Source organism: Pan troglodytes, chromosome 12 (genome assembly GCF_028858775.2).
Source record: "Pan troglodytes isolate AG18354 chromosome 12, NHGRI_mPanTro3-v2.0_pri, whole genome shotgun sequence".
Lineage (NCBI taxonomy): Eukaryota > Metazoa > Chordata > Mammalia > Primates > Hominidae > Pan > Pan troglodytes.
In genome coordinates this window covers 35,108,450-35,136,173 of record NC_072410.2, presented here as the reverse complement: position 1 = coordinate 35,136,173, position 27,724 = coordinate 35,108,450, and the positions used below count along the sequence as shown (strand labels likewise).

Below are 27,724 nucleotides of genomic sequence, written 5' to 3'. Positions count from 1 at the left end.
ACAGGTCTGATTACATATTCATCATCTCCCTGTATAACCACCACGTGGGGGGTCCCACAGCGTAAGGCCCTTCCTAGGAGGCAGCAACCCCTCCCTCCAACCCCATCTCAACCTGACCTACACGCATATTCACCCCTCTCCCACCTCCTGCCTTCCACTTGCTGTTACTTTTTGTAAACAACTCTTTCTCCTGGTTTCCCCCAGTTTCCCCCAGCTGACAGCTTACACAGCCTCCTCTGAAGAATCCTGCCTTGACAACCCCCTGTCCCTAACAGTTTGCTCTCTGTGTTCTTAAGTCCCTTTGTTCCTACATCTTTCAGCGGGGGGCTATGAGGAGTCCAAGAGTGAATACCCAGTGCCTGCCCTGGCAAACAGTGACTGCTCAATCATTGTGAGCTATATTTTATTTTTTAAAAAAAAATTTTTTTTGAGACAGAGTCTTGCTCCATCACCAGGCGTGATCTCAGCTCACTGCAACCTCCACCTCCCAGGTCCAAGCGATTCTCATGCCTCAGCCTCCAGAGTAGCTAGGATTGCAGGTGTTAGCACAACTAAGTTCCTCTTCAAAACTTATCTCCCTGTTTATAAGTTGTAAGGTTATAAGCTAGCCCTTCTCCCTGCTTTCCCCTTTCTCCACTTTGGCCTTCAAAGTCCTCGTCTCGCTACCTTATTTAGAAAGAGGTTCAAACTTCCTTCTGTTCTGTAACCAACCCCCTTGCTGTACCCATACATATCCAGGCATGCCTAGGCATGCCTTCCCTCCTGCCTAGTAAGTAACAGACAGTCTCTCCTCCCCACTCCTCTTTTAGCAAATTGCGCGTTTACTCTATTTGGAGAATTTTAAGTCTTAGCCAATCAGGTCAGCTTAGATTGTGAGGTCCAACTCCAGCCAATGGGGAAAGGACACAGAAACAAGAACTGCGTTAGGGATAAAAACCCCTTCTCTCCTTTGTTGGGGTACTCTTGTGATCATGGCTGATGCAGGCAGCACCCTTCTGTAGAAGTAATTGCCTTACTGAGAAAACTTTTTGCCTGAGTGCTGGTTCTTCTTTGCGGCACCGAGCACTTGTTTCTAACAGAGACATGTGCCACCACACCCGGTTAATTTTTCTATTTTTAGTAGAGACGGGATTCTGCCCTGTTGGCCAGGCTGGTCTGAAACTCCTGACCTCAAGTGATTTGCCCACCTCGGCCTCCCAAAGTGCTGGATTACAGGGTTAGCCACAACGCCGAGCCATATTTAATTTTAATATGTATTATCTTTAGAATAATTTCTTTTTTGAAAATCTTTTGGAGTGTTTTAAATTTCTTTCTTGCTCTTGAAACCTGGCATATAGCAGGTGCTCAACAAATATTGAAGGAAGGAATGAGGGTGAGAGAGAGCAACGGTTTTCCAAGGGCCTGCACAGGAAAGAGACAGAAGGGCTCCAGTTGTCTTCTGTAACTGCCCCCAGCAGCTTCAGGCTCCAGGCAGGGAGCAAGGAAGCTATCAGTACCTGGCAATATCAGGTAAAGTGACCCAGACAGACATTCCTGAGGATGGCTCACAACTTTGCCCACTGAATTCTACTCTCTCCAACTGAAGTTGCCTTTGGGGAAAAGCAGGACAATAGGAATTCCAAATTGGGTTTGGGTGGTGTCTCGATCATCCCCTGTGTCTTCCTAGTCCCAGCTCTGCCCTGGTCCAATAGCTGTGTTTAGTGAATAGATCCAGGGGGAGCCTGCTTTGGTCAACAGACATCTTAATAGTCTCAGAATAAAACTCTTCACTCTTCACCTAGTTTATTGCTGGGCAGAGCATGGCCAGATTCCAGCAGCCATCCCCATCTGCCTTCATTCCTCTTGTATTTTTTAGGGTCCCCTGAAGTTCCTCAATATTAGGCTGAGAGCAGAGAATCGGGAGCAGGTATCCTGGAACTAGACTCACAGTGTCATGCAATGTGCCAACCCCCATGTTGGGCTGAGCACATACCTTATCTTACTCAATACCTGCCTTCACCATTGAGTGAATACAGCCATCGGGCCTATGTTGTAGCAGAGAAAACCAAGGCCTCAGGTGGCTTGGCCAAATGTCACACGGGTGGTAGCTGAGCTGCGATTGGCTGAGCTGGGTTTGGCTTTCTCCTCCCATAAAAATCTCATTTTGACCTTTCGGTTTCTCATGTGTTGAAGGGAGGATAATTATACCCATCTTACAAGATACAAAAAAGAAAGTACATGAATGCACTTAACATTTTTAAAGGGTTAATAGAGTGTTTCTTTCAATTATCAATATAAAAGAGAATTGATAACACTTATTTTCCCACCCTTACTTGTAGATTCTGTGCTGCGCCCCACCACCGTGATGTCAACTCTATGGATGCTTTTGTCTTTTTTTGGCCTTGGGAGGGACCCCGTGGCAGAGGCTGCAGAGACCGGACTGGGGGCTTGAAGGTAATGCTAACAGCTTTTTTATGTTATATATATATTTCAGAGCTTACAAAACATGGCCGCAGAGGGTATCATCTTCCAACTTCATTTCTTCTCTGTGACACAGGAATTCTTACACTCATTTCACAGAAAGCACCAGCAACCAAGGGGTGAGGGTTTAGGCCCCAGGCTTCCATGGCTGTGTGCCCTCTTCCAGATCAAGTGGTCACTCACAGTTGATCTTTGAGAGTTCCTAGCAGGGGATGGCAGTGGAGTGCCTGGGTCAAATGCTGATTCCTCAGTTCTGCCAGGTCTGGGTGGAGAGTCATTAGATCTGGTGTGAACTCCAGTAATCTATTGTTTTATATGGTTCACTGGCGGCTGAGTCACTGGTGCCATGTGAATCACACATTGAGAAACAGCAGAAGAGAATGCACAGCCCCTGGAAGTCTTGGACAGAGAGTGACAAGTCTTTGCTGGACATAAACTATAACTAGGGAGCTAGGGTAAGGTGGATCAGAGCATGCATAGATTGAAATATCTTTTACGGCTGGGGTGTGGTGGCTCACACCTGTAATCTTAGCACTTTGGGAGGCTGAGGTGAGTGGATCACCTGAGGTCAGGAGTTCGAGACCAGCCTGGCCAACATGGTGAAACCCCGTCTCTACTAAAAATACAAAAAATTAGTTGGGCGTGGTGGTGGACACCTGTAATCTCAGCTACTTGGGAGGCTGAGGCAGGAGAATTGCTTGAACCCAGGAGGCAGAGGTTGCAGTGAGCCAAGATCAAGCCATTGCATTCTAGCATGGGCAGCAAGAGCAAAACTGCATCTCAAAAAAAAAAAAAAGAAAAAAAAAGATCTTTTACTAGTCCATTTTGTGTTGCTATAAAAGAACACATGAGACTGGGTAATTTATATAAGAAAGAGGTATATTTAGTTCATGGTTCTGCAGGCTGGGAAGTTCAAGGACATGGCTCTGGCTTCTGAAGAGGGCTTTTATGCTGTGTTATAATATGGCAGAGAAAGTCAAAGGGTAAGTGGACTCAAACGAAGAAAGAAAACATGAAGAGTGTCCTGGCTTTATAACAACCTACTCTTCTGGGCACGAATTCATTCCCAGTCCCTTGAGAGCAAGGGCTCACTCACTTCCTCAAGAACAGCACCAAGCCATTCATGAGGGACCTGCCCCCATGACCCAAACACTTCCCAGTAGGCCCCACCTCTTCATACTGCCACACTGGGGATCAAATTTCAACATGAGATTTGGTGCAGATAAACCATATCCAAACCATAGTGTATCTCAAGAATGTTTTGGGGCCTGGAGTGGTGGCTCATGCCTGTAATCCCAGCACTTTGGGAGGCTGATGTGTGACAATCTCTTGAGCCCAGGAGTTCAAGAGCAGCCTGGGCAACAAAGCAAGACCCTGTATCTACTTTTAAAAAATTAAAAAGAATGTTTTGGCTTTGCAACATTCCAGAACATGTCCATTAATTTCCAAACATTAAAGAATATATATTCCATTTGTATAGGATGCCTAGAGTAGTCAGACTCATAGAGACAGGAGGAAGAATGGTAGTTGTGAGGGGTTGGGGAAGGAAGAAATGGGGAGTTATTATTCAGTGGTACAGAGTTTCAGTTTGGGAGGTTGAAAAGTTCTGGAGATGGATGGTGATGATGATTGCACTACAGTGTGAATGTACTTAATGTCATAGATCTCTACACTTAAAAATAGTTAAAATGGTAAATTTTATGTGTGTATTTTACTACAACAAATATTTATATATAAAACACACAGGCACAAACACACATAAAAATAAAGTTTCTCTCAGTATGACATAAAATCTGGAAACTACAAATTAAAAAATTAAATTATACATTGCGTACATAATAATCAAACTTCCTGCATGGAAAAAAACCCCATAAAATAAAAAGGCAGGCCGAGTGCAGGTGCTCATGCTTGTAATCCTAACACTTTGGGAGGCTGAGGCCGACAGATCCCTTGAGTCCAGGAGGTCAATACCAGCCTGGGCAACCTGGTGAAACCCCATCTCTACCAAAAGTACAAAAATTAGCCAGGCATGGTGGTGTGCTCCTGCAGTCCTAGCTACTTGGGAGACTGAGGTGGGAGAATCACTTGAACCCGGGAGGTGGAGGCTGCAGTGAGCCGAGATCATGCCACAGTACTCCAGCCTGAGTGACAGAGTGAGACCCTGCCAAGAAAAAAAATAAATAAATAAAAGGCAAAGAACAAAGTAGGAAAATATTTGCAACATAAATAACACATCTGAGTTCTTTATACTATGAAGAAACAGACCCACAATGCTGGAGAAAAATGATTTTTAATTCAATCATTTTTCTCTCATTTAGCACATACATATTTAACACCTGTGTGCCAGGCACAATTCTAAGTACTGGGAATATAGCAAAAATGAAAATAATAATAAGACAAAGAGATTCCATTCTAATTGGGGAAAATAACAATAAATAAAATGAGGGAAATGTGGCATGTTGGAAGGTCGTAAGTGGAGTGGAGAAAGACAAAGCAGGTAGGAGGATGTCAGAGTTATGACACCAGGTTCCTCAGAGCAGGTGGCATTTGAGCAACACCTTGGAGAAGGGGAGCCCTTTGCACGGGGAGGACTGGGACTGAAGGAACAGGAAGGGCAGACCCTGGGGAGGTGCCTGGGAGGCAGTGTCAGGGTGGTTACAAGGTTTCTCAGGACTGTCTAGGTGCAGGTAAGCCCTTACAAAGGCTGCGACTCTTCTTTCGAGTGAGACGGGAGCCACTGCAAAGTAATGAACAAAGGGTGACCTAACCTGGTTTCAGTTTTATTGTTTATTTTTATTTTTTATTTTTTTGAGACAGAGTCTCGCTCTTTTCCCCAGGTTGGAGTGCAGTGGTGCGATCTCGGCTTGCTGCAACCTCTGCCTCCTGGGTTCAAGCAATTCTCCTGTCTCAGCCTCCCGAGTAGCTGAGATTACAGGTGCATGCCACCACACCCAGCTAATTTGTGTAATTTTAGTAGAGATGGGGTTTCACCATATTGGCAAGGCTGGTCTTGAACTCCTGACGTCAAGTTGTCCACCTGCCTTGGCCTTCCAAATTGCCGAGATTACAGGTGTGAGCCACCACGCCCAGCCTGGTTTCTGTTTTAGAAGAATCATTTTGACCACTGGATTGAGAAAAGACAGAGGGGACAAAGGGAGAAGCAGGATAGTCCAGGTGAGAGGTAGGGGTGGCGTGGACCACAGCAATCACTGTGGAGGTGGAGAAGATGGAGAAATGGTTGGATTTTGATTGTGTGTGAAGGCAGAGCCTGAGATTTCTTGACAGATTGGCTGTGGAGTACATGAGAGAGACATTGATGATGACTCCATTTTTTGGCTTGTGCAAACTGGAAAGGTGACCTGCTTTTCACTGAAATGGAGAAAACGATAGTCCAAATGAGTTTGGGGAAGATCAGTTTGGTTTTGGAAATATTAAGTTTGAAATGCCTCTAGGATTTGAGGAAGCAGCTGGCTACACAGGGCAGAGTCCAGGAGAGAGGTCAGGGCCTGGAGATAGATCCTCAGGAATTAACAGCATATGGATGGCATTGAAAATCGGGAGACTCAATCCCTTGCCAAGGTGTGGAAGTGGTCCGAGGACTGAGGTCTAGGGCAGGTCAAAGTTGAAAGGTCAGGCAGATGGAGGGAGCTTTGAGGTGGGACAAAAACCACAGGGGTCTGGTGTTCTGGAGATCACGTGAAGAAAGGTGACAGGGAGGAGGGAGCAACCTGCGGATCAGCAGTGTCAGATGCTGTTGCTGGGCCAGGACTGAGGACTTAGCACTGGATGTATTAATAGCAACAAGGTTATTATTGGTGACCCGCAAGGAGCCTGGGGGTGAAAACCTGAAAGAGATAACCAAGTGCTCTTAACAATGCTCACATAAAATTTGAAAATGCTCAATAAAATACACACATAAAATTTACCATTTTAACTTTAACTTTATAGGTAAAGACAGGCACTATTATCATCCCGATTTTATAGATGAGAAAATTGAGGCACAGAAAGGTCAGACGGCTAGTGAATGGTGGAGCTGGGATTTGAACCCTAGTAGTCTATCTCAAGATTATAAGGGCTGCTGCGTGCAGTGGCTCACATCTGCAATCTCAGTGCTTTGGGAGGCCAAGGCGGGAGGATTGCTTGAGCCCAGGAGTCCAAGACCAGCCTTGGCAACATAGTGAGACCTCTATCTCTACAAAAAATAAAAAAGCCAGATTTAGTGGCGTGTGCCTGTAGTCCCAGCTACTTGGGAGGCTGAGGCAGGAGGATCCCTTGAGTCCTGGAGGTTGAGGCTTCAGTGAGCCAAGATTGTACTACTGCATTCTTGCCTGAGAAATAAAGCAAGACCCCGTCTCTGAAAAGAGAGAAAGAGAGAGATTATAAACACTATGAAAAAAAAAATGCAAGCCAGTTGTGGCAGCTCATGCCTGTAATCCCAGCACTTTGGGAGAGTGAGGTGAACAGATCACTTGAGGTCACGAGTTCCAGACCATTCTGGCCAACATGGTGAAACCATATCTCTACTAAAAATACAAAAATTAGCCAGGTGTGGTGGTGGGCACCTGTAATCTCAGCTACTAGGGAGGCTGAGGCAGGAGAATCACTTGAACCCAGGAGGCAGAGGTTGCGGTGAGCCGAGATCGTGCCACTGCACTCCAGCTTGGGCCACAGAGCAAGCCTCCGTCTCAGAAAAAAAAAAAAAGAAAAAAAAAATGGAGATCTCTCTGAGACCGAAATGACAGGAGAAACTCTGGGCAGAAGCTCTTTGGTGGCAAGCACAAAGCCATCTGATGAAGAGTGCTGGGTGTGCTCATGGAACAGGAAGGCCAGTATATTGGCTGTGGTGACTGAGAAAGAATTGAGTTGTGGACTGAGTGAATATCTGACTGCCTTGAGCTGTGGTTCTCTCCTGGCGTGATGACTTCTCCAGGTGGCAGGGCACGCACTGCCACATCCTATCCCAGTACAGGACCTTTCTGTTCTCGAGGATATTCTTCCTTAGATTGAGCTCTGCTAGATTCTCCCCAATAGCCATCTTCTCTTCTGTATTAACAGACACCTGAGATTTTTGCTGAGCAATGGCCACTTGGAATAAAGACTACATTTCCCAGCTTCCCTTGCATAAAACACGGCCGTGTGACTAGATCCCAGCCAATGGGCCATAAGCAAAAATGGTATATGCCTCTTCCCAGGCCATGCCCTTCCCCTCCTGCATCCTGGTGCTTGGACAAGTTATGAGCCTAGTTGGACCTTGTGGATAAGGGCCCTGCCCTAGGGATGGTGAAATGGCAGTGAGAAGGAGGTTGGATTTTTGAGTGGTACACAGCAGTCTCGTCAGGTCTAGAGTGTCCCGCAGAATAAAATAAACCTCCAATTGTTTAAGCCAATGTTTCTCAAGCTTACCTGTACATTAGAATCACCTGTGGAGCTTAAAAAGTATGTATATATACTGATTCTTGCCCCTTCTCCTAAATTTCTGATTTAATTGGCCTGAGGTATAGCCTGGCATTGGATAATTTTTTGAGACAGAATCTCCCTCTGTCACCCAGGCTAGAGTGCAGTGGCACAATCTCGGCTCACTGCAACCTCCGCCTCCTGGGTTCAAGCAATTTTCCTGCCTCAGCTTCCCAACAGCTGGGATTACAGGCACCTGCCACCATGCCCAGCTAATTTTTTGTATTTTTAGTAGAGACGGGGTTTCACCAGGTTGGCCAGATTGGTCTCGAACTCCTGACCTCAGGTGATCCACCCACCTTGGCCTCCCAAAGTGTTGGGATTACAGGCGTGAGCCACTAGTGGCTCCTGGCCGGCGTTGGATATTTAAAAATCTCCCCAGCCAAGGTTGAGAACCCTTGGTTTATGTCACTGGTAATTTGGGTTTCTGTTAAACACTTAAACCTATATCCTGATGTGTCCAAGCTCAGGTGGGTCTTGGCTCTTAAAAGCTACGCCTTGAGAATAGAGTCAAACTGCTCTCAGACTGCTGGACAGGCCTTCAAATGAAAAGTCAGGGCCAGGCACAGTGGCTCATGACTGTAATCTCAGCACTTTGGGAGGCCAAGGTGGGAGGATAGCTTGAGCTCAGGAGTTCAAGACCAGCCTGGAGAACATGGTGAAGCCCTGTCTCTACAAAAAATACAAAAATTATCCAGGTATGGTGGTGCATGCCTGTAGTCCCAGCTACTCGAGGGCTGAGGTGGATTGCTTGAGACCAGGAGGTCACGGCTACAGTGAGTCATGATTGTGCCACTGCACTCCAGTGTGGGGAACAGAGTGAGATCTCATCTCTACAAAACAACAACAACAACAACAACAAATTAGCTGGGTGTGATGATGCATGCCTGTAGTCCCAGCTGCTTGGGAGGCTGAGGTGGGAGGATTACTTGAGGCCAGGAGGTTGAGGCTACAGTGAGTCATTATCATGCCACTGCACTCCATCCTGGGCAGAAGAGTGAGACCATGTCTCAAAAAACAAACAAAAAAACCCCCCAAAGTCAGGTGATAGACCTCTTCCTAATTATGTCGTGTTCATCCCTTCACTGGGATGAGGGCTGATCAGGAGGATATTCACCAAGATTGTGATCCTGGAGGAGAGACCTGAGAGGAAGTGTTTCCAGGGGGTGAGGGTTCAGGTGGGTAGAGGAAGTAAAGGGGTAACAGACAGACAAGCTAGGGAGCATGGCAGCTTGAGAAAAGGCTAGGAGTTCATTTGTTACTCCTGAAAAGCAGAATGGGCACATGTGGGTTCTCAAGAATTAAGGCTCAACTGGGTAAGTTGGTGGTGGGTCTTGTATGTCAAGCTCATGAGTTTGACTTTGAACCTGAGGATGTCCAGGGACTTTCAGAGGATGTTAAGCAGGGAAGAAATAGCGTGGCCAGATTTATGTTGTAAAATATTCTGTCATGACAGCATGAGTTGGTTCAAGACTGGAGGTGGGCAGACCAGTTCTGAGGTCCCATGAGAGGTGGTAGGGACCAATGAATGCAACCTGCTTGTGTCTGAAGTTTTGCTAGATGTCTCACATTGTTGATTTACTTTAAGTTTCCAACAAACCTAGAGTTCTCATTGTCAACATTTGTATTGCTTCGAAGCTAGTTCCTACTCGGCCTGCATTTGTCCATCCAGAGCTTAGGGATCTAGGGGAATGGTTATAGGTCCCTTCTAGAATAGTCCCTTCCTCTTAGGAATTGCTTGGGAGATGTTAGTAGAATGAACCATGGCCCAGGTGCATTTTATCTTGTTAGTGCCAGCCTGTCCTAGAAGCAGTCAGGGTAGGGCCAGTATAGGAGAAGGGTTGAAATAAATCTAAAACTTCACCACAGTCCATTGCAAATATTAATGTTTGTGTGAATTACTTTGGGTTCCTTTTAAAACATGAATTCTGGTCCAGCAGGTCCGGAGTAGAACCTGAGATACTGCATTTCTGCAGATGCTTCTGGTCCTGTAGCCACTATGAAAGGGGAGGCATGTGGTTCTCAGCTTTGACTGTACTTTGGAATTATCAGGAGGCTTAAAAAAATCCTGAGGCCTGGGCTCCACACCCTCAGGTTGTGATTTACGGGGCTGGAGTGCTGCCTGGGTATTGGCTATTTTTTTTTAGGTCACATTATTATTCTACTGTGCTGTCAAGATTGAGAAGCAGTGCCTTAGAATCACCTATGAGTGTTTAAAATGTAGGTTCTTAAAACTTTTGATTCTTTAAATCTTGGAAGTAGTGGATGGGTGGTGCATACCTATAGTCCCAGTTACTGGGGAAGCTGAGATAGGAAGATCTCTTGAGGCCAGGAGTTGGAGGTTGCAATAGTCACTGCACTCCAGCCTGGGCAACATAATATGACTTCCTCTCCGAAAAAAAGAAAGAGGCCGGGCACTGTGGCTCACGCCTGTAATCCCAGCACTTTGGGAGGCTGAGGCAGGAGGATCACTTGAGGCCAGGAGTTGGAGACCAGCCTGGCCAATGTGGCAAAACTCTGTCTCTATTAAAAATAGAAAAAATTAGCCAGGTGTGGTGGTGCACGCCTGTAGTCCCAGCTACTCGGGAGGCTGAGTCAGGAGAATCACTTGAACCCAGGAGGTGGAGGTTGCAGTGAGCTGAGATCGCACCATTGGACTCCATCCTGGGTGACAAGAGTGAAACTCCATCTCAAAACAACAAACAAACAAAAACCCCCAAAATTAGCTGGGTGTTGTGGCCCATGCCTGTAATCTCAGCTACTCAGGAGGCCGAGGCAGGAGAATTGCTTGAATGCAGGAGGCAGAGGTTGCAGTGAGCTGAGATTGTGACACCACACTCCAGCCTGAGCATCTCAAATAAATAAATAAATAAATAAAAGAAAGGAAGAAAAACAACTTGAAAGAGGCCTTGCAAGAAATGTGCACTATAGCAAGCACTGTTGGAGAATCTACTGCAGGTAAACAGCCCTTACACTTGGAAAAGGAGCCTGTGGGTCATGGTGATGCCAGAGTGCAGTGATTATGGCGAAGCTGCCTGAGGGTCATGGTTATTGGAATTGGATAGAGCTGATTGGACCTCCAGGCTAGTATTTTCCAGCAACCCTATACTAGTGGGTCAATCACATTTAAAAAACCCTTAACTCTTTTACTTGCCTTTCCCACTAAGATTGACATTTACCCGTGTGATTATTTTTAAAGATTAGATTCCCAAAGTGGAATTTTCAAGAGAAATTATCTTTCAAATTTAGACAGATACTGACAAAAAAAATCATAAAGATACATTTCTAACAACAGGCTATGAGATAATTCTTTCATCACACTTTTGTTTACACGCATAAATCTTTTAAATGTTTTCCATGTGATAGCAGAAAAATGGGGTCCACTGTTGGTTTCGTTTGTATTTCTTTCTTTCCTTTTTTTTTTTTTTCCAGACGGAGTCTTGCTCTGTCGCCCAGGCTGGAGTGCAGTGGTGCACGATCTCGGCTCACTGCAACCTCTGCCTCCTGGGTTCAAGCGATTCTCCTGCCTCAGCCTCCCGAGTAGCTGGGACTACAGGCATGCACCACCACACCCAGCTAATTTTTGTATTTTTAGTAGAGAGGGGGTTTCACCATGTTGGTCAGGATAGTCTGGATCTCCTGACCTGGTGATCCGCCCTCCTCGGCCTCCTGAAGTGCTGGGATTACAGGCGTGAGCCACCGCGCTCAGCTTTTGTTTCTGATGAGTAGCTAAATAGAGTCCTTTTCATTTTTTTTTAAACTACTTACAATTCACCTATGATTTGCCTGATTATACCCATTGCATGGAAATCCTTTGATTCAGTAAGCCTCAGTTTCCTCCTCCGTAAAATGGGGGCCATAATATCTCCCAAGGTTATTGAAGGTATTCTATGAGATACCACGAATATAAACTGCCTAGTATAGGACATGGTATGCAGCAGGCCTTCCAATAACGTTGGATTTTGAAACTTAGCCAGTAGCCACCCTCTGGCTGCCCAGCAGGTCTGCGTCCCGGACGAATCCATTAGTCCCGAGGGCGGAGTGAGTGGTAATTAACCTAGGAGAGCGAGGGACTCCTCCCGTCCCTCCTCCTCTTTGGCCAGCATCTCCTGCACGCCACACCTCCATCGCCGGTAGTTCTCATGCCCAGCCCACCCTCCTGCATCTGTCACAAGAGGATCAGTCACCGCACTGGACTGACTCGGTGACACTCAGTCCCCCACCCTCCATCCCAAGGCCCTTACGGGGGAACGCAAGAGCGCCGCGGGCCCGCGGAGCCCCCGCTTTGCCTCGGCATCTGTCGTCCCCACTTGGCCACCCTGAGCTCTTCTTCCTCCTGGGCCAGGTCTTTGTACCGGCAATTCCTGACGCGGCTCCTAGCTGCGCCCGAGCCAGATTCCCTGCCCCAGCCCCGAGAATCCAGACGGCATCCTCCTATCTTTCATCTCCACACCCTCCGGCCACGCTGCGCCCTGGCTCCCCGCTGATTCCTGTAGACCGGCAGCTAGGGTCAAAGGCCTGGGAGAAAGGAGGCATTCCTAGCCCTCCTCCACCCCCTGGGCAACCCGAAATCCCTATACAACAAAGGCGTTTCTTGACTACTTGAATAATAACCATCCTTTTATATTTGCAAAATACGTTGTCCTCACCCAATCAAATGCCAGCCTGTAATCCTTGTCATAGGCATATTCAATGTCCACATTTATGCATAAGCATTATAAAGTTTTTATATGCTGCGTGTTTTACTAAAGGGTTTTTTTCTGTGCCTTTCTCTCCCATCATATAATCGTAAGAAAAATAAGTCACACGTTTGTATGACCCTTTAACTCATAGTTGTCACTTAGTCCTCAGAATAACCCTACCACAGGACTGTGCCCATTTTAGAATTGAGAGAACTGAAGTTGTGATTTCATTTTGTTTCCGTTTATTGAATTCTATTTACCAGGTTCTACACTAAATTTTATAGTTATTATTTAATCTTCAAAATGTGCTGTTTGCAATGAGGAAACAGATTGGAGAGCTGAAGGAAAATTGTAAACAAGGAAGAAGTAATGCAGCCAGCCCTAATTCCAAAGCCCAGCCCTGTCCTGTCACCTGTTACTCCTCTAAAATGCTCTCTGAATTAGGGATTATTCAGAAAAGTGGGGATTGTTATGCTAAAAAAGGCAATGCAGTGATAACTGTATTATTACAAGCTTCCTGTTAGGCTCTTGTAGTTATTTTAATTATTGCATTGGTTTTTTTTTTCATATAAAACAGTGATGAAAATATCTGCTTTGCAGAGATCCTATTAGAATTAAATGAGACTATGTAAAATAAACTATAAAGCAGAATACAAATATGAGATCAATTAAGATATTATAAACGCTGGCCAGGGGCGGTGGCTCACAGCTATAATCCCGGAACTTTGGGAGGCTGAGGTGGGTGGATCAGTTGAGGCCAGGAGTTTGAGACCAGCCTGGCCCACATGGTGAAATCCCATCTCTACTAAAAATACAAAAAATTAGCCAGGCATGGTGGCGCATGCTTGTAATCCCAGCTACTTGGGAGGCTGAGGCAGGAGAATCCTTGAACCCGGGAGGCAGAGGTTATAGTGAGCCGAGATCACGCCATTGCACTCCAGCCCAGCCTGGGTAACAAGAGTGAAAGACTGTCTCAAAAAAAAAAAAAAAAAAGAAAAAAGAAAAAAAAAGATATTGTAAATGTTGTTTATTGGTTTCCTTTTTCTTAATTTTAAAATCTAATTTATTAATCACATTGGATTAAAGTATTATCTGCATTGGAAAGAACTCAAACAATGCTGAGATGCATATTGAAGCTAATAATCTTCTCCACCCTCTCCAACTCTACCCTTGTAAGGTAGCTAGTGTAGCATTTGGTGAGAATCCTTCCGAAACTTCCTCTATGCCCATGAAAAATGCCATTTAAACAGACGTAGAAACTCTTTTACTTGGTTGCAGTTGTACTATTCACACTTCTCTGCAACTTGAATCTGTCATTTATCTGCTTAACCATTTAGTAATTCCACTTATGCTACTGACTCATTGCGTTATCTATAGTATGAATATATCTTCACTTATTCAGCTGGGTTTTTTTTGTTTGTTTGTTTTGTTTTGAGACAGAGTCTCGCTCTGTGGCCCAGGCTGGAGTGCAGTGGCACGATCTCGGCTTGCCCAAGCTCCTCTTCCTCCTGGGCCAGGTCTTTGTACCGACAATTCCTGCTACCGCCTCCGGGGTTCAAGTGGTTCTCTGGCCTCAGCATCCCCAGTAGCTGGGACTATAAGAGTGCACTAGCATGCCTGGCTAATTTTTGTATTTTTTCTTTTAGTAGAGATGAGGTTTCACCATGTTGGCCAGGCTGGACAGCTGTTTTCTTGAGTATGTCATGAAAAGATCCTTTTGGAGAAAGAGCACCCTTTCTCCTTCATTACTTCTCAGTATCAATATCAAACTCTCTTACTCCCTTGGGGCAAGTTTGTGACCTTTCTGGGTGGTGAAAATTCTCCCAGGCTCTTCTTGGGAGGCAGTAGAGCTCTATGCCAGCAAATTCGGCACTGTTTCCTCTCCTCCTCCTACTCACATTCTTGCTGCTAGCAAGAGAGGAGCTGGTCCCAAAGTGGCTGCCATCATTTATGACAATGTTCTCTGGGTACTCTAAAAGCTAACATCATTTGAGAAAGCAGCAGGTTCTTCCCAAAGAGCCACTCACTATAGCACTCCCTGAAGTCCTTTAAAACTCAACACCACAGAGCATTGATAGAAGACCCCCCTCTGGTTGTTGGGAGCTAGCACGTGGTCAGCTGCTGGACAAAGAAGGGATGGCTTTCAGCTTCCACTGCCCTGGCTCAGGCCCTCTGACCTCTTGCTCGATAAAGGCTAACGGCCCCTGTCTGGTTTCATCTCCAACTCTTTCTCCCTCTCGTCAACCCTCTTCCTCAGCCACCATAGTGATCTTGTGATTTAAAAAAAAAAAATTAGAGATAGGGATCTCGCTGTGGTGCCCAGTCTAGTCTTGAACTCCTGGGCTTAAGCAATCCTTCTCCCTCGACCTCCCAATGTGTTGGGATTATAGGAGTGAGCCTCTGTGTCCAGCCTATAGTGATCTTAAAATCTCTCATCATGTCCTTCCTCAGTTCAGTAATTTTCTACAGCTTCCGATTTTCTAATAATACCTTAACTGTTTACCAAGAAAGTCCTGGAATACTCATCCATCATCTTCAAAAAGGGATATCTGTCATTTCTTCTGTCCCCAAAGTGCACTCTCCTCTGGATTCTATAAAAGTGTCCACACCAGAAACTCAGGAGCCATCTTCTCCTTTACCTGTATTTAGTGAATTGCAGTATCCTGGTCTTTCTGACTCAAAAATAATTCTTAAGTTGGTCTACTTCTCCCCACCCCACCTTTGAGAGCTCTCTTTTTTACTCCTGCCCTCCCTCCATGCCTTTGCATGGGCTGTTCTCTCTGTTCCCTCTCCCTTCCCCAACCTTTTCTTAGTCCCCCAGAACATGAAGAAGAATCAGAAAGGAAAGCTACTCAGCTGCTCCAAAGAGGGAGGCACCGAGTAAGGTATTAGGGATTAGGGATACTGAGAGTTGTTAGAAGTAGAGTTGTTGGAAGTGGCCAGGTACATACTGTTCCTGTATTTGTTTTTTGTTTGTTTATTTTGAGACAGAGTCTCACTCTGTAGTCCAGGCTGGAGTGCAGTGGTGTAATCATGGCTCACTGTAGCCTCAACCTCCCAGGCTCAGGTGATCCTCCCACTTCAGCCTCCCAGGCAGCTGGGACTCTAAGCATGTGCCACCATTCCTGGCTAATTTTTCTACTTTTTTTGTAGAGATGGGATTTCGTCATGTTGCCCAGGCTGGTCTCAAACTCCTGGGCTTAAGAGATCCTCCCACCTCAGCCTCCCAAAGTGCTGGGATTATAGACGTGAGCCACTGCAGCCGGCCTATTTGTTGTTTTAAGTCATTGTTCACGTGAGAAATTTAAAAGCAGTTCATGGCATGTGGGACTTTATACGGTCAAATTTTGCAATATCTGGCATGTTTAGATTATGTTGACATGCTTGTTCTCGTGATGTGTTGAACGTTTGAGGGGAGGGAGGAATAACTTTACATGTTGAAAAATGTTCTTTATCTCAGCCCTCTACTGTCTACTACAGTCATGTGCCACGTAACAATGTTTTAGTCAACAAGGGAACACATATGCAACAGTGGTCCCATAAGATTGTAATACTGGGGCTGGGCACGGTGAGCACTTTGGGAGGCCGAGGCGGGTGGATCACCTGAGGTCAGGAGTTCGAGACCAGCCTGACCAACATGATGAAACCCTGTCTCTACTAAAAATACAAAAATTAGCTGGGCCTGGTGGCAGGCACCTGTAATCCCAGCTACTCCAGAGGCTGAGGCACAAGAATCGTTTGAACCTAGGAGGTGGAGGATACAGTGAGCTGAGGTCGTGCCGCTACACTCCAGCCTGGGTGACAGAGTGAGACTCCATCTCAAAAAAAAAAAAGTTTATAATACTGTATTTTTACTGTCCCTTTTCTGTGTTTAGACACACAAATACTTACCATTGTGTTACCATGGCCTACAATATTCGGTAGACATCATGCTGTGTCATCTAGGTTTGTGTAAGTGCACTTCGTGATGTTCACAGGACAAAATCACCTAACAATGCATTTCTCAGACCTTTAAGCAAGGCATGACTGTCACCTGGTGACAGCTACTGTAGTTGCAGGAAAAGGCTCTCCATGGGGAAGTCTCGCAAGGCAGTGCCTGGACAATCTAGTTATGGGGGATCATAGATGTTCCCAGCAGTGAGCCAAAGAACATCCAGAGTCCCCGCTTAGCCCTTGACTTCTCCACTATGGCTAGTGGTTAGACTGGGAGCTTGCTCTATCTCCACTCTTTCAGAGAAAAATGGCACAGAAATAAAATGGCTTTTGTTGTAAATGTATCCAGACAAAGATGTCAGTGAGAAAAACCCCCCACTCCATCCTAACATCATAAAAGTCTGCTTTTCTGTCTGCTCCTGGGAGGCAAACAGCAGACTAGGTAGCTAGTTTTCAAAACTTCTCATGGGCTTCCTATCCCCGGACCAGCCCTCCGGCTAGTCCTGCTGCCTCCCTGAAGGGTGAATCAGGAGAGCCCTGTGCTCTTCTTTCCTGGTAGGAGAATCGCTTGAACCCAGGAGGTGGAGGCTGCAGTGAAACGAGATGGTGCCACTGCACTCCAGCCTGGGCAACAGAGGGAGACTCTTGTCTCAAAAACAAAGAAGCAAGCAAACAAACAAAAAACTTCTGAGATTTGACGCTTTCATCTGTTTTTAGCATCAGGATTCTTTTTTGAGATAGGGTCTCACTCTGTCGCCCAGGCTGGAGTGCATTGGTACAACCATAGCTCACTACAACCTCTGCCTGTTGGGCTCAAGCGATTCTGTCACCTCAGCCTCTGGAGTAGCTGGGACTCCAGGCATGCACCACAACAGCTGGCTAACTTTTGTATCTTTTGTAGAGTTGGGGTCTTGCGATGTTGCCCAAGCTGGTATCTAACTCCTGAGCTCAAGCAATTCACCTGCCTTGACTTCCCAAAGTGCTGGGATTACAGGTGTGAGCCACTGCGTCCAGCTAGCATCAGGATTTTTAAGCCATCTTTCCTCCTTCACTTTTGCCAAATTTTTATTGTAGCAGGGGTTATATGTAGGTTCCTCAAATTCAATTCTACAAATATGTAATCAAGTACCAGGCTTTACGCTGGATGTTGCTGGACTGCAAGAAGGTGTCCCCTTACTTTCTGAGATCTTAGAAACGAACAAGGGGGAGCTGATCTTCATCAGAGTTGCTGGCTCCTCTGTAGCCTGAGAATAAGTATTATCAAATACAATGTGCTAAAAGCAGAGGCAAGTGCAGGGGATGGAAAGATGCCAGAAAAACAACAGAACTTAAAGTGGGCAGTGGGGTTTGGACTCAGTAGAAAGGGCTGTGGGTGAGAACACAGGGGTCTCCATTCTGACTACTGTTACGGACTTAAGTGTTGCTGGCCCAGGCTCTTAACTTCCCCAACCCTATGCCTGCTTTCCTGCTGGTGGTCAGCAAAGGCAAACCCAGGTTAAAATGAAAGAAAACCTGATTACATCATGTAAGAATTTACCAATCCCTAGACAGCTTGGTGCACGTGGGTAGACAAAACACTGACTAGGAATCTAAATACCTAGGTTTTGATCCCGGTTCTGCTCTTGCTGTCTTTGTGGCCTTGAACAAATCACAGCACCTTTCTGCACCTGGATTTGACGGTAAGTAGAATGGTAATAGTAGTGTCTGCCATGGCTAGCTCCTAGGGAAGTCCTGGGGGTCAAAGGATCTTTGGGGGACTGAGTGGGGTGTGCTGCCAGAAGTCAACAAACCTTCACCCCTGGCTGGGGTAAAGAGGAAGGGAGAAAAGGAATAGCAACTAAAGCAGGCTGACCAAGAGATGAAGATGACGGGGGTGAGCTGGACAGGAACCAAGCAGAAGCTGGGGAAGGAAGTCGTTTGAGCAGCACTGCCGCGAGTGAGTCTGGATATACAGTCAGCCACAAAGATCTGGGAAGTGTTTTTCCAGCGTACAAGTTGCTCATAACCTTGCGTGGCAGACATTATTTGTTTGTAATATGGAGATGCTATGCATTTTGACCTTTCTAGATTGTGTCTAGCTGGTTCATGCCCCATCAGCCCAGCCTGCCACATGCCTCGATGTGGCACATGTCAGATACACCTCGGTATCAATACAACTAGCATCACCACAGCCCTTTTCTCTGAGAGCTCTCCCTTTAGGGGAAAGTCCTCTATATTCTCAGTCCTTGGCACAGGGTAGGTACTGGGCAAATGTCTGTCAATTATGGATCTTGTGAATTTTGAAAGGGCTTGCCAAGTCTTTGGGAAATGATGAAAAAGATACCTGTCTGAAATGGGTTAGGAAGAAGTTTTTTTGAGGATAGGTTTATGACTCTTCCTAGATCTATGATCCCATTTTATAAATTAGAAAATCTACCATTTTGGGACTAACTCCTCAAAATAAGAGTCAACATACTTAATTTAAAAAAAGTTTTATTAAATCATTTAGACTTGAAAGAAGTCACAATAGTTAACACACTTAAGTGTGTTCTGTACACCACCAACCCAAATGGATTGATTTCAGAATTTTTATAAATAAAACATAAACATATTTACAGTGAAAAATAAAAACATGTTAGCAAGTTAGATGATTAAACTGTTACCTATAATCAGTTTGGGGGAAGTACCAACTTACAGGATTACATATAAGACACTTAAGATTTCATTAGGCTTAAAAAGTCCATAGTTGAAGAAGTTAGTTGTAATATATATGATCCATTTCTTACTACGGCTTTTTTCCTCCCAAAACTAGACCTTTCAACCAATTTACATAAAAAGCTTCATTTTCCCTTTATTGGAGGTAAAAGTACAAAAAGCTGTAAACCCACCCTAGAACCATCTAAGGAATAAAGCTATTGAATGCTACAAATAGGACTATAAAACTATGGACATAAACCGTTATACAGTTTGTGCTACTTGTCCTCCAAAATAGTGCAGATTCCTAATTTTACCCGCCAGGGACAAAAATGGAGTCAGCTTTTTCTAGAAATCAGTTTCAAAATCATCATATCTCTAGAAAGCATATTTCTAGAACAATACAGTTACCACATAGGGGGACTTTCCTTCTTCTGCATTATAAAAATATATCCATTTTAGTTCTCACTATATATATACATATTAGGGATTGCTGCTACCTCCTTAGGCAAATGGTGAGGGCTATAAAGCTTGGCCAGCAGCCAGTTTCAAGAGACTAACAAAGAACAAAGATAGCCCTTTCCTTAAGTATAGCAAAACTCAGGAGTTGGCTCAAATTAGGTTATGCCCCCAAATCCAGCTTAAATTTGATATAAAAAAAGTAGTCCACAAAAAAATTGAGCGAAGAACAAACTTTTCAAGTCTGCAATTTTGGACAGGCATATTCTAAGAAGTAGGCTATTATCTGCATCACCTATTAGGGTTGCTAGCACAACTTAAGGCTAATTGCTTGGCAAAGGGCTATGGGAGTTGTTGGACTGTCTTGAATGTTTTGTTCCCGATGAACTCAAGGAGCGAGACCTCTGTCTGAGCACTGTTTTTCCTGGAAAGTCCAAGTCCTCAAATACAGCATTTTCAATGATGTTTATAGCTTCAGGTCGTTCCATGGGGGATGGAGAGAGCATGTCTTGAACCATCACATACTGAAAATATAAAAATTGTTTTGTGATAAAATGGCCAGGTTTGATCACTGTACAGTTTTTAAAATCAGTGCTGGCAAAATATTTCTGTACATATTTTAAGCTTTTGAGCCATATTCGAGTTTTCAAGTCTCTGATACAACTACTCAGCTCTGCCATCAATGCACAAAAGCATCCAGAGACAATTTGTAAATTAATGGGCATGGCTGTGTTCCAACAGAACTTTATTATAAAAATAGGTGGCAGGCTGGATTTGACCTGTGGGCACTAGTTTGCCAACCCTCATTCCAAAAAAACATGGAAAATTTTTGGGTATTTTGATTTTCTAACACATTATAAAGGATTATTTAATCACATCCCTGAAACATAAATATAATATGATTTTTAAAAATCATCTTATAATTGCATGTAAATCTACAATTATCTCAATAGAAATTTTAATTAGAAAAAATTATGGCAGAGATCAGCAACCAACACCTTTTCTTGGTTTTTAAAAATCTCTTTGAACATAACATGTACTCTTATGAGCCACCCTGGGAATAGATTCATCAAGTTTGCAAAATACATGATGACAATTTTTAGTAAAACAGATTTAAGTATATGTAGGTATTAATATATTGTTATAAAGTCCATTTTTTAATGCAACCCTTCATTATACTTATAATACTGAAAGATAAATTTTGACTTTTTCCAATTTGAAAATGAACACATACTAACTCACTTCAACTTAATTACTTAAGGAAATTCAAGATTTATCAATATATAAATTTCACAGGTGCTACAGTGTGGAACACTGGACATTACGCTGAAGGAGCCAGGCCCCAGCTCCAGTGTTTGGTTTTAACAAATTCTGGGCTCTTGGGAGCAGGTCTCTTTCCTCTCTAGACCTTTGGCTTCCTCATCTGTAAAATAGGGGAAACTGAGTCGACTGCTAAGGACCGCTTACGTTCTAAAGATGATTCTAAAGAAGATAAAAGATGAGAATTACACATACCTCACAAGGATATTTCTGAGTAAATAATGGTGGAAATTTGAGATTTCTTACATCAGTTAAGGTCTAAAAAGAAAAAAAGTATCACTTATTAAGTTTATTTTGACATACAACATGAAAATATTTTTTGATACTCTAACAAAATGACTAAGAGGTTGTACATCAAATGGAAAATTTATCAATAGCTTTTCCTGATTTAATAACTACATATGTTTCCTGAGCACAGATGTACACTCCATCAAATATCCTCAAAATATAGTTGGTTTTCCACATCCAGATTCCACATCCAAGGATTCAACCAACCACAGAATGAAAATATTTAAAAAATTTAAAAATAGATGGTTGCATCTGTACTGGACAGATACAGATTTTTTTTTCTTGTCATTATTCCCTCATCAATACAGTATAATACTTATTTACATAGAATTTACATTATGTTAGGTACTGTAATTTACAGAAGATTTAAAATACACAGAATATATGTAGGTTCTATACAAATATTACACCATTTTATATAAGGGACTTGAGCATCTGCAGATTTGGTATCCACAGGGAGTCCTGGAACCAATCCCCTGTGGATACCAAGATGACTGTGTGTGTGTGTGTGTGTGTGTGTGTGTGTGTATGTACATTTACATATATGTGTATATATGTATGTGTGGAGGGAGAGAGGGAGGGAGAGAGAGAAAGGGGAGAGAGAGAGAGAGAAAGGGCCATATTAAAGCACAAAGAAAATATTGGAAATCTTTGTTTCTATGGAGTTGCCTATTCTGAATATTTCATAAAAACTGAATGATATAAAAGTGGACTTTTGTGTCTGGCTTTTTTCACTCAGCATGTTTTCAAGATTCATCTACGTTGCAGCACATGTTAGTATTTCCTTCCTTGTAATGGTTGAATACTTTTCATTGTATAAAATACCACACTTTGTTTTTCCATTCATCAGCTGATGAGCATTTCGGTGGTTTCTACTTTTGGATATTAGAAATAATGCTCATATGAACAGTTGTTTACAAGCTTTTGTCTATGTTTTCATTTCCCTTGAGTACATACCTAGGAGTAGAATTACTGGATTCTATGGTAATTCTATGTTTAACTGTTTAAGGAACTGCCAGACTGTTTTCCAAAGCAGCTGCACCATTTTACATTCCACCAGCAACGTATGAGGGTTCCAATTTCTCCACATCCTAGCCAACACTTGCCATTTCCTTTTTTTTTAATTTTTTTATTACAGATACCCTAGATGGTGCTGAAGTGGTATCTCATTGTGGTTTTGATTTGCATTTCCCTAGTGCCTAACGATGTTGAGCATCTTTTCACATGCTTATTGGCCATTTGTTTATCCTCTTTGGAGAAAGTTCTATTGCTTTGCCCCTTTTTAAAATGAGTTGTCTTTTTGTTGAGTTGTAATAGTTCTTTATGTATTCTGAATTCTAGACACTTTTCAGATATAGGATTTACAAATATTTTCTCCCATTCTGTGAGCTGCCTTTTCACTTTCTATTTCATTTAATTAATTTATTTAGAGATAGGGTCTCATGGTGCCCAGGCTATTTGCAGGCATAATCATAGCTTACTGTAGCCGTGAACTCCTGGTCTCAAGGAATTCCTTTTGCCTCAAGCTTCCCACGTAGCTGGGACTACAGGCATGTGCTACCACGTCCACCTTGTCTTTTCACTTTCTTGACAGTGTTCTCTGAGGCATTTATAACTATATAAATTTTGATGCCATCTGATTCTTGATCCTTTACTTAGGTTAGACCTGTTTTATTTTTCTTTCTGGAAGCTTTTAGGGCCTTTATTTCTGGTGTTCTGAAAATGGTTATTTTGACTGTTTTTTTTTTTTTTTCATTCATTGTACAGAACATTTGGTAGGTCCTTTCGGTTAGAAGATATGAGTCATTTTGCTCTATGTGAGAACTACATCCTCTTCTACCATGGCCAGAGATCAATAAGTAAGATCTAAAACTGATAAAATAAGAAATAGTGACAAGAGCCTAAACTTTGAAAATATGGAGATAAGTACCAGGGACAACAATTAGAAGAGGTGAGGGTAGCTACTTATGAAAGATAGGGAAGAATGTGACAGAGGCCCACTTTATTTTCAGAGACAGGGTCTTGCTGTGTCGCCCAGGCTGGAGTGCAGTGGCACAATCATAGTGATCTTCCTGCCTTAGCCTCTCAAGGCATGTGCTACCATGCCTTGCTAATTTTTAAATTTTTTGTAGAGATGGGGTCTTACTGTGTTGCCCAGGCTGGTGTTGAACTCTGGCCTCAAGTGATCTTCCTGCTTGAGCCTCCCAAAGTGTTGGGATTAGAGGTGTGAGCCACCATGCCTGGCCAGAGGGCTACTTTTTTTTTTTTTTTCGAGACAGAGTCTCACTCTGTCACCCAGGCTGGAGTGCAGTGGCGCAATCTCTGCTCAATGCAAGCTCCGCCTCCCAGGTTCACACCATTCTCCTGCCTCAGCCTCCAGAGTAGCTGGGACTACAGGCACGTGCCACCACGCCCGGCTAATTTTTTGTATTTTTAGCAGAGACGGGGTTTTACCGTGTTAGCCAGGATGATCTTGATCTCTTGACCTCATGATCCACCTGCCTCAGCCTCCCAAACTGCTGGGATTACAGCGTGAGCCACTGCACCCGGCCCAGAGGGCTACTTTAAAATGACTTTCAGTCATCCCTATAATCCCAGCACTTTGGGAGGCCAAGGCAGGAGGATCACTTGAGCCCAGAAGTTTGAGACCAGCCTAGACAACATAGGCAGAGCCCATTTCTACAAAATGAATAAAATAAAATTAGCCAGGCATAGTGGCACGTGCCTGTGGTCCCAGCTACTGGGGAGACTGAGATGGGAGGATGGCTTGAGCCCAGGAGGTTGAGGCTGCAGCGAGCTGTGATCACACCACTGCACTCCAGCCTGAGCGACAGAGCAAGACCTTGCCTTGAGAAAAAAAAAAAAAAGACTTTCAGTACTATCTGCTTTAAAGGCTGTGGTCATGGTTTATTTTGAGAGGAAAGAAACCTAATTGTGCTTAATCTGCCAGCTTTTAAATATATGAGTGTGTGGCCCCCATTACCTTGTGGTTCCCCTAGATTTTTACTTATAACAAACTTACTGAGTGCAAAACATTGTTAAATTATGATGAATTTAAGCAAAAACTAAGAACAAACAATCTAACCAAACAAGTTTTTGAAGACTGAGCTTTAAATGGAAGCAAATAGTCTAGAACTCCTCTCTGTGTTACTCACATCACCTCTTTCACTTTTAGTTAACCAATCTGCTGGTATTAAGAAGAACTAAGTCTTTAAAAAACTCTTTTGTAAATGTTAGATTATTTTCTGTTTGAAACTTTTTTTTTGAGTAGGGAGGGTACTTACCCTGACTCTCTCCATCTGAGTGCTGAATGGATACAGCAATTCAAATAGAATCAGGCCTAAAGAAAAGATGTCCACTTTATGAGAATAGCTGTTTCCATGAATCTGAAATCCCACATAAAGAAAATTTAAAAATTAACACAGAGACAGTACAGTTGATATTACAGCATTATTGAATCCCAAAGTTTACTTAGTCACTTCTTGGTTTAAATGCAAGTACATGTGTAAAAATGTTAGCAAAGAGTTAATCTCCCAAGTCTCTTTTCTTCACTACTACACCAAGAGTAATTAAACTACTCAGCATTACAGAAGGAAAGCCCAGGTATAGCTCTGAGATATGCATCAGTAAAACAGGCCCCTCGGAAACCTGGAGACTTGCCATGCTAAAAAAGTTTGTGGGAGCCAGCAAAATCTGCTCGACTACCCCTGAGGTGAGGTTTTTCAAAGGGAACGCTATCTAAAGCAAATCTTTCATTTCTAATCATCTTAGTCCTAACCCATTTTTATGAGAAAATCTTCATTACTCCAAACCACTAATCAACTGTAGTTAGCCTTCATTAGGGCACTTAATTACGGATACTTTGCATTCTTGGTTGTATTTTTCATGTGTATATTTCTTATTCTTCACAACTAGATTATCAAGTCCTAGAGGAAGGGAAATGCTTCTTTTGTGTTGCTATCGTCCAGCACTGGGGCTAAGTATAGAGAAGGCCCTCAATAAATACTTAGTTGTTAAAATGAACAAATGAATTACAACAGAACTACTCGACTAAAGAAAGCATTATTTAAATTAAAATTGACCTTTTGGTGACTCAGAAGAACCCCTTTATTTGTGAAAATTTCTTTAGAGATATAACATGACATTTGAGAAATTGCCAAAGAAGGGAACTTTGGAAATGCTCCATACCAGTACTTCTTAACTGGGAAGTAGAGGTGGTCACAGGGCAGTTGCCAGGGTTTATGATCCCTTCACAACTTCCCCTCTAAACCGTACTTGGCATCTGTCTCCCTGGCCTTCTGCGCAGCCTGCCTGCCTCTGTACTTATAGAAGAGCAGATGGAAAGCTTCAGTGACCACATCAGTGGCATCACCCTCTTCCCTTCCAAGAGACTGTAGCAATCTGAACCCTGTCTCACTTCTTATCCCTGGGGTTTTGGAAGTGTAAAAAAAAATGTGCAAAAACAAATCTTATAGGGGAACTGAAAAGGACACCCTCACACACTATTTGGAGAATATAAATAAACACAAATTTATAAGAAGCAACTTGGCAATAAATGTTTACTCCTGCTTAATGATCCCATCTAATTTTACCCACCCTAGGGCAGATGGAAATGTGTACAGACATTTGGGTATTTGGGTACAGGGATAGTTACCCAAGTGATATTCCTAATAGCAAAATTTACAAGTAATTAACATGTCCCAAATGAATGTTGAATACTATGCAGCTGGAAATCTTTTCTAAGAATATTTAATAATATGGGAAATGCTTATATTTTAATATTGTATCCAAAATGTTAGAGTAGAATTCCAATTTTATTTTCTAAAGTAAGGTGTATATAGATATACACACACAGAGAGAGAGAAAAGGAAATAACTGCTGTTAATGTCTTACAGATATTTTTGGTAAGTGATTTTTACTTTTTTGTTATATGTCCCTATACTTTCTGTATTCCCTAGAGGACAGATAGATATATATATATATATATATATAATGTGTTACTAAATTTATTTATTGTTTCTAACGTCATTAAATATATTTAAAAAAAGAAATGTAGCCTCATGAACGCATGAAAAGTTATATTTACAAAATATCTAAAAAATAAGGAATTAGGACGTAGAATATATCCTTTGAATTGTTTAATCGCTGTATGCAAATCTAGAACTTAACCTGTGTTTCTTCGTAATTACAACCAAGAACAAAGTAACCATGGGTCCTGCTCATTTATTTCAAGGATGAGAAAATTAAGAGAGTTCTAATAATAAATAATTTTAAAACAATGTTTTAGTATAGCTTCTAAGGCTTGGGTAAGATTGTACAATTCATACAGCCCAAATATTTTGTGCGACTTTTTAAGGAGCACTTTATAAAGTGACAGTTTCTATGTTTAAAGAGGATTAAGAAGATAATTAAGACTGTCCATTTTTAACTACCAAATTTTAACCACTATACATTGCCATAAAATTTCTACAGCTATCCTAATTTTCTAGTATTTTCAACAATACGAAATATAGCTTCAGTTGTCATCAACCTCTTCCTTTCTCAAATGGCAACCCATTTCCAAGACACACACACACAGCAGCCACAAGCCACACTACAGTCAGCACAGAAGTGTGTATGGGGTGGCCAGGACTACCTGGTGTTCATCTTTTCACTAGCATTCACCTTCACTCATCCACCAAACACTTATGAAACTATGCCACATTCTAGGTGTTGTTTCAGGTGTTAAGAGTAGAATGAGAGACAAGCTAAGTCCCTATACTGATAGTTTATATTTCACAGGGAAAGAAAAAAGAACCTCAAAGAGTTAAAAATGCTGTAAAAAGAAACCAGTGTAATGGGATGGACCCAGGCAGGGAGTGAAGGGAGAAGCATCTCTTTTAAATAGGACTGGGTGGGAGAGGCTTCCCAAGTCGTGAGCCTTCATTAATAAGCATCCAGATAGAATTCCTTTTATTTGTTTTCACAATATTTAAAATGTAAAAGTATTATTTCCAGCCTCTTAAATAATAATAAATTTTTAAAAACACAATTAAAAAGGTGTTTTGTTTTGTTTTTTTTTTTTGAGACGGAGTTTCACTCTTGTTGCCCAGGCTGGAGTGCAATGGCAAGATGTCGGCTCACTGCAACCTCCCCCTCCTGGGTTCAAGCAATTCTCCTGCCTCAGCCTCCCAAGTAGCTGGGATTACAGGTGCCTGCCATCACGCCCGGTAATTTTTATATTTTCAGTAGAGGCGGGGTTTCACCACGTTGGCCAGGCTGGTCTCGAACTCCTGACCTCAGATGATCTGCCTGCTTTGGCTTCCCAAAGTGCTGGGATTACAGGTGTCAGCCACCATGCCTGGCCAAAAAAACTTTTTTTTTTTTTTTTTTAAAGGGGTTTCACTCTGTCACCCAGGCTGGAGCACGGTGGCATGACCTTGGCTCACTGCAACCTCCACCTCCCAGCCTCAAGC

The 27,724-nt window shown here is 43.1% G+C and overlaps 1 protein-coding gene and 1 long non-coding RNA gene across 2 annotated transcripts in view; one reads left to right on the top strand and one right to left on the bottom strand.

The window, feature by feature from the left end:
- Nucleotides 1-790: 790 nt before the first annotated feature.
- On the top strand, nucleotides 791-20,609 carry LOC104005065 (uncharacterized). The gene is made up of 3 exons (XR_001715910.4): nucleotides 791-1,509; nucleotides 2,319-2,433; nucleotides 18,131-20,609. It is a non-coding gene; the product is annotated as an uncharacterized LOC104005065 (long non-coding RNA).
- EIF2AK3 (eukaryotic translation initiation factor 2 alpha kinase 3) overlaps nucleotides 18,985-27,724 on the bottom strand; it is a 74,728-nt gene continuing 65,988 nt past the window's right edge. Inside the window, exons 15-17 of the mRNA XM_001140984.6 lie at nucleotides 24,554-24,655; nucleotides 21,177-21,239; nucleotides 18,985-20,185 (exon numbers count right to left, since the gene is read on the bottom strand). Of these exons, the coding sequence (XP_001140984.3) occupies nucleotides 19,985-20,185; nucleotides 21,177-21,239; nucleotides 24,554-24,655 (366 nt within the window). The 3' untranslated portion in view covers nucleotides 18,985-19,984. The remainder of the gene's footprint in view (nucleotides 20,186-21,176; nucleotides 21,240-24,553; nucleotides 24,656-27,724) is intronic.